Source organism: Aquarana catesbeiana, linkage group LG12 (assembly GCF_042186555.1).
Source record: "Aquarana catesbeiana isolate 2022-GZ linkage group LG12, ASM4218655v1, whole genome shotgun sequence".
Classification (NCBI taxonomy): Eukaryota; Metazoa; Chordata; class Amphibia; order Anura; family Ranidae; genus Aquarana; species Aquarana catesbeiana.
Window position 1 is genome coordinate 35161436 of NC_133335.1, and position 7706 is coordinate 35169141.

General features: G+C 43.8%; 1 protein-coding gene across 4 annotated transcripts in view; it reads right to left on the reverse strand.

Moving 5' to 3' along the window:
* The window catches only part of ZNF831 (zinc finger protein 831), a 216170-nt gene that overhangs the window by 19689 nt on the left and 188775 nt on the right, over positions 1–7706 (reverse strand). For all 4 annotated transcript variants that reach the window (XM_073607550.1, XM_073607552.1, XM_073607551.1 and 1 more), the window contains one exon: positions 6502–6605. In XM_073607550.1, coding sequence (XP_073463651.1) covers positions 6502–6605 — 104 coding nt within the window. The remainder of the gene's footprint in view (positions 1–6501; positions 6606–7706) is intronic.

The following is a 7706-nucleotide window of genomic DNA, read 5'->3' on the forward strand; positions in this document are numbered from 1 at the left end:
AGGAAACCATGGTAAATGGACTGTAGTCCATTTCTGAAAACTGCAAAATGCACCAAAAAATGCATAGGTGTGAACCTAGAGTTCAGCTTGATCCCAACCTGAAACTACTTGTTACCAACCTTTGGCTTGTTTACTGACTATGCTTCTGCTTGATCCTTACCTGCTATATCTGCAGCTAGACCCCAGCTTGCTCATCTCCTGGTGGTGCGATCCTGAGGACCGTGACCAGGTGCTAACAAGCAGCTAAACCCATCTCCATCATCGGGAGCTCTGGTGAACACCGGTTAGTAAATAGATTCCGCACTTCAGGTGAGCTGGTGTTATTTGCTAGGGTGACCGGCTTGTATATCAATCTTGCTGGTCAATGGGAGTCCCCATACTATAGCTGCTGGTCTCCGAGCCTGACATAATGGAGGCTGCAGCAATGGAAATCAGTAAGGCTGCTTTCACATTGAGGCGCTTTACAGGCACTATAATGCTAAAAATAGCGCCTGAAAAGCGCCTTGAAAGAGCCTCTCCTCTCACTCCAATGTGAAAGCCCTCGTGCGCTGGCAGAACGGTAAAAAAAGTCCTGCAAGCCGCATCTTTGCAACACTGTAGGAGCGGTGTATACACCGCTCCTAAAGCGCCCCTGCCCATTGAAATCAATGAGCAGCGCTGCCGAAACGCAGCGGCACTTTGCGGGCAGTTTTGACACTTTTTCGGCTACTTGCGGGGGGTAAAAGCGCTCTGCTAGCGGCCAAAAGAAATAGCGGCACTTTACTGGCAACACCCCCAAAGCCCCAGTGTGAAGGTGGCCTAAGAGTTGGGGACACAGGCCCCCCATGGAAGTAGGTATAATATCTCTTCTATTGCAGGGACCTGTCATTTGGATTTATTTAGGAAGTTTACAGAGTCTTTCATAGAACATTAAAAAAACACAAGGGGGAGCTTCTTGCACCTTGAGTAAAAGAGGTCCAATTTTTGCATACGAAAAAGCCTTCTTTACAGTACTGTGTAACAGAGAAACAGACTTCTACATGAGCTAGTTTTGGCAGCGCATTAAAATTGCTTTAAACCCAACTCCAGAAATGTAAAAAAAAAACAAAAAAACAACCTTTACAGTGGGGCCCCACTGCACTGCAAAGGTTAAATGCCTGTTAACTCTAGGAAATAAGGAATACGATTTTTGTGGGGGGAGCTGCGATGTGCACGAAGACAGGTTATTCATACCTCCTGCTGTCCCACCCCCCCGCCCCTTGGGACGGGCAGGGCCACCAGCACATCAGCGCCATGTTTCCATCCCATCGCGTGACATTCGCATCAGCAGCGTCAATGTCTATGGGCATGGTCTGTCATCTAGGATGGCTGGGGGTAGCCCGCGCATGCGCATCCCCATTTGGCGGTTGGCGTTCCAGCGCCAACATGTCCTGCCACCTCATACATGGTGTTGGGGGCAGAGCCTGCTGGTATTTCTTTTTTTTTTATCATTTTTATTATTTTTTTTATTTCACTGTTTTACTTAACATGGGACAGCTCATTTTGTTGCTGCAAGCTACTGATCCTACACAGGTACCTTTCACACCAAGCACTCCAAAGTGCCTGGCTATGTTTCTAATATTCATACTTTTTCACATTTTCACTTTTCTTCTAGGGATTGCTTTTTTGACATGCCTTTTCACCTATCTGCAGTCTTGTACATACTCTTCCCTGGCCTCATTATATGCCTTACCATCACCACAGGTTGGTTTATACATGCATTCATGCATTCCATTATATACTCCATGGTCATTTTGCTAATTTAGCAATGTTGGTAATACACCTATTATACTATAGTTGACACCTAAACGGATTATCTAGGGGCGGAGTCCACTGGAGCCCTTGTGGGGTTATAAATGGGAGAGCACACATGACTAGGATTTTTCATTTCACTCTTTTACCTCACATGGGACAGCTCATTCTGCTGTTGCTTTATCCTCCATATTGAGCACTTCTCTGTGCTTGGTCATGTTTTTTATATTCACATTCTTTCACGTTTCTTTTTCCTTTAAGGGATTGCCTTTACTGACATCCCTTTTCACATATCTGCAGTATTGCACACATTTTTCCTTGGCCTTATCATTGCAACAGGTTGGTTTATACATGCATTCTATCATATACTCTGTTACAATTTTGCTAATTTAGCAATGTTTGATTATATACATATTGCATTACATTTTATCTGATACCTGAGCAAATTATTTAGGATTGCTCGTTTCTACCCATGCCATGTCCGCCTTCCCGTTATTCCTTGGTCAAGGTATTTTGGTTCACCGCTTCCTCAGCTCCCTTCCCAAGCATATATTGCTGCCATCCTCAGTGAACATAGCCACAGGCACCTAGACTTTGTCAATTGGAGTATGGGTCTTTCTTTTTTCTGTGAGGCCCCTCTTAACATTTGTCCATCATTTGTTCATGTGTTACATTACTTTTTGATTATTCATTTCCAGATCTATCCCACATGCATCCACCCCTGAAGAGCGAGCCACATCTCGTGAAATGCTTTGGGTGTTATAGATGTCATGTACTTTAAATGCAATGCTATCTTTAACTATGTGCAATATTGTATCGGCTTTGCCTTTGTATGTTACTTTTTTTTTGTGTGACTATTTCTGTAATAAATACTTTACTGTATTTACATCTGTCAATTTTATTGGCCAATTGTGCACACCTCATTCAAAGTCCCAAGGGCGACATCCATGTTTCTAAAATTACTTACCTAATCCCTAGGTCTGGAAGGCTTTGGCACTCTCCTCACCATCCTCACATATAATGTAGGGCTATTAGCCATGCATTGTACCTTATGACATTATTGTGTGGCTGCCAGCCAAAGCTGATTATGAGAAATAAATAGATTTTTAATCCTGATTGAAATTGTTCAGGAGTGGAGCTCTTGAGCATAAAAAAAACACCAAAAAATGTGTTAATGGTAGACCCGTTGCTGTGGTAATGCATTCTAATGTCCAGAATTCTGGCCAATAGAATGTATTAACGCCAGACACGGGAACGTGCATTTAGGCCAATGCAAAGCATGGCTTCCACGTTTTTACTGCTACTAAAATCCTGTAGGAGAACAAAGTGTTAATAGCATAAAGTGTGCTTGATATGCATTCTTTTTTTTTTGTTTATTGGAACAGAGAAGCAATAGAAACTGTCAGATTTCTGCTCACTTCCTGTGCTGGTGACACAAGGTCAATAAATCAGGGACACGGGTATCACCAGGACACGAAGATAGCTACTGCAATAAAAATGTTTTTATTTATTCCAGACCCTACCAAAACTGTTTATCACTATCTCTTTATTAGGGAAAGTCCCTCTGACACGAAAAGAAGGAAAATCTGTCCAATAGGAACAAAGACCTTAAAAACCTGATAAAGGTTCAAAGCACTATGGAAAAAAAAACTTTTTTTGACTGGAACAGCATTTTAATTCATTTGTAATGTATTTAGTTTTATTTGAAATGTATTCTATATGACTTCAAGCTGCTGTTTGAAGTTTATCATATTGGTCAACTCCTCCAAAAAATGGATAACAATTTTATTGGTGGGTTGAATCAACTAATTCTATATTGTGAGTCTGTTTTTTTATTTCAAAATACAAACTTAACATCACTCTGTTAGAAAAAAATCTTTTAAAAAACTGAGCACGCTGCTAGAATTTGGTTCTGACCATTTACTGTTTTCTATAGTCATTTCTTTGCACTTAAAAAGACGCAGCTAATTACATACTGATCAAAAAGAAGGCTCAACGAAGGCCCTTGTGTGAAAGCTACCAGTTTTGTTTTTTTTAATAGAAGGAAAGTGGAAGAGATCCATTCCAACTTTAAATATGCCCATAGACATTGCGTGACTAGTATAGCTGACAATGTACATACACCATATAGACAAAAGTTGTGGCCACCTTACTATAACAAATTGTTGAAAATCCCATTCCGAAACCGCGGACATTGCTCCCCCCCCCCCCTTTTTGCTGTTACCACCCTCCACTTAATACATTTGGAGGATCTTAGTTATGAGGAAAGGTTGCGAGCACTGAACTTATTCTCTCTGGAGAAGAGACACTTGAGAGGGCATATGATTTCAATATACAAATACCGTACTGGTGACCCCACAATAGGGATAAAACTTTTTCGCAGAAGAGAGTTTAACAAGACTCGCGGCCACTCATTAAAATTAGAAGAAAAGAGGTTTAACCTTAAACTACGTAGAGGGCTCTTTACTGTAAGAGCGGCAAGGATGTGGAATTCCCTTCCACGGGCGGTGGTCTCAGCGGGGAGCATTGATAGCTTCAAGAAACTATTAGATAAGCACCTGAATTACCGCAACATACAGGGATATATAATGTAATACTGACATATAATCGCATACATAGGTTGGACTTGATGGACTTGTGTCTTTTTTCAACCTTACCTACTATGTAACTATGTGTGCATTGTACTGGTGTCAAGTACCAGTGTTGTAGAAGACCTTGTTTGCAATTGGATTTTATTGTACACCTAAGGTGTGGTATTGAGGTCAGGGTGCTGTGCAGGCCACTGGAGCTTCTCTACACCAAACTCAACAAAACATGTCTTTATGAAACTGGCTTTGTGCACAACAGTCATACAAAACAGAAAAGGACATTACCAAACTGTTATGCCCCGTACACACGGTCGGATTTTCCGACGGAAAATGTGTGATAGGACCTTGTTGTCGGAAATTCCGACCATGTATAGGCTCCATCACACATTTTCCATCGGATTTTCCAACACACAAAGTTTGAGAGCAGGATATAAAATTTTCCGACAACAAAATCTGTTGTCGGAAATTCCAATCGTGTGTACACAAATCCGACGGACAAAGTGCCACGCATGCTCAGAATAAATAAAGAGATGAAAGCTATTGGCCACTGCCCCGTTTATAGTCCCGACATACGTGTTTACGTCTCCGCGTTTAGAACGATCGGATTTTCCGACAACTTTGTGTGATCGTGTGTATGCAAGACAAGTTTGAGCCAACATCCGTCGGAAAAAAAATCCTAGGATTTTGTTGTCGGAATGTCCGAACAAAGTCCGACCGTGTGTACAGGGCATTAGAGTGCTTTCACTCTATTATCTATCACTATATTTTATCATAAGCCTAAGCAGAATCGCCTGAGGCTCAGGGAATTCATGTTAAGGGAAGCACTGGTTGGCACGAAACCTTAAAGGGGTTGTAAATCCTCGTGTTTTTTCACCTTAATGCATCCTGTGCATTAAGGTGAAAAAACACCTGGCAGTGAGCGGCCCCCCCTCCCCTCCCCATTTTTACTTACCTGAGCCCCGTATTTCTGTCGGCACTCTCCCTCTTTCCACAGGGTCCCGGCTCTTGACAGAATAGATGGCAGCACAGCCATTGGCTCCCACTGCTGTCAATCAGATCCAATGATGAGGGGTGGGGCCAAGTCTGGCATTCGTGTCTATGGACTCAAATGCTGGACTCGTGAGTGCGCTCGCAAAGGTAACCCCCCCGGGAGAGCGCTTCTGATGTGGGGAGGAGCCGTGAGCTGCTGGGGGACCCCAGAAGACAAGATTTTGGGGCCACTCTGTGCAAAACGAGCTGCGCAGTGGAGGTAAGTGTTTTTTGTTTTTTTTTTATTTAAAAAAAAGAGCCTTTACAATTCCTTTAAGGCAGGGATGCTCCGCATTCAATTCGCATGTCAGCAGATTGTGACCGGCTCTCTATGAAGCCGGTTCACATATCACCAGAGTGGCTCTGGTGCAAATTGCACAGGAGTCCTATGCGTTTTCTGGTTCATTTCAGGTCTGAATCCAACCAAAAATGCGGGCTGAAATCGGACCTGAAATGGTGAATGGAGACGCATCGGACCCCCTGCTGTGAGCCGCTCTGTTCCTCAGTGTGAACCCAGGTCCTCGGTTATGTCTACATGACATCAAGGGGGAGAGTTAATAAAACTGGTGCACACAGAATCCGATGCAGCTGTGCATGGTAACCAATTTGCTTCTAATTTTAGCTTGTTCAATTAAGCTTTGACAATAAAACCTGGAAGCTGATTGATTTTAATGCAGAGTTGCACCTGATTTTTCACTCTCCAGATTTGGTAAATCTTCCCCTCAGAGCCGGTTCACACAGGGGCGACTTGTCAGGCGACCTAGCCGCCTGACAAGTCACCTCCCATTCTGTACAATGGAACCGTTCTAATAGGAGCGACGCAAGTCGCTGCGACTTAGAAAAAGGTTCCTGTACTACTTTGGGGGCGACTTGCATAGACTTCTATACAGAAGTCGTTTTTGCAAGTCACCGTGGAAGTCTTGTGCAGGTTGCCTCGGTGAGGCGACCTGCAAGTCGTGCCGCCCCTGTGTGAACCGGGGCTAAGTGTCTACGGTTATTTTCAGAGTGGTTAGAAAAATTGCAGCTGAGATCTGATTGACCACAATCTTTTGTTTTACTAGAATGTACTATTGACCACCTCTTCCTTCTTTCTTGCAGAAACATTTTGCCTTACCTCTTCTTTCTTGTCTCCAGGTTGAAGTGCAGGATGATGTAATATAAGTATATTATCTGTATGATCTCTAGAGGCAGATGTCATGGTCCTCTGCAAAATGTCTTCTGTAAAAGACACACAGAAATCAGTCAGAATATTGTTATGGAGCCCAAATATAAAGTTTTTAACCAACATATCTGACACTGTTAATCAATAAACCCAAGAAATGTCAATGTTTCCAGTACTAAAACAAGCTTCATTGCAACAGAGTTAGACATTGTAAATGCAAAGGTAGATACTGTAGACAGTAGTTGAGTATTCATTGAACTGTAAGAAGTATTATCACACAAGGGCTTTGCATTATACATACAGAGAAACAAAATGTATACTTACATAGTTGCCGACATTGGGGAAAAAAAATTCGGGACACTTTTTTTGGCTGTAGGCGGAGTCAGGCTATAATTAGGGGGCGGGGCATGCGATAGTAGGCGGGGCATAGGAAAAAGGAAAATGCGGCGTGTTTACGTGAAATAGTGGGCGTGGCTTACATGGGCGTGGCTAAATGGGGTGTGGTTAGAGTCTGAGATGAATGAGGGATGCAGAGGGAAAGGGGGGTAGAGGGATGGAGGGACAGCAGACCCAGATCCTACACCATAATAGCAATGTGTATTCCAGAGTTTAATAATCAGCAGATAAAGATACTCCAAACACCTGGTGTTAGCACTTCAATCATCCCGGCACCATGGTTGTTATAATGTCAGGATGATTGAAGCGCATTATTACTATTATTACATTGTAATATAAATAATGAAATCATTCAACTCACCATAATGCAGAATCAGTGGGACCCCTGAGCGTGTCACCTGCCACCAGATGCCATCAGGTTCCCCCAGCAGAGTCTGTCCTTACATAAGGTGCCCCCAGCAGAGGGGGGAGAAGGGGGTGCAGGTATGTTGGTGACACAGGGGGGGAGAGGGGGGTGCAGGTATGTTGGTGACACAGGGGGGGGAGAGGGGGGGTGCAGGTATGGTGGTGACACAGGGGGGTGCAGGTATGGTGGTGACACAGGGGGTGCAGGTATGGTGGTGACACAGGGGGGAGAGGGGGGTGCAGGTATGGTGGTGACACAGGGGGGGGAGAGGGGGGTGCAGGTATGGTGGTGACACAGGGGGGGAGAGGGGGGGTGCAGGTATGGTGGTGACACAGGGGGGGAAGAGGGGGGTGCA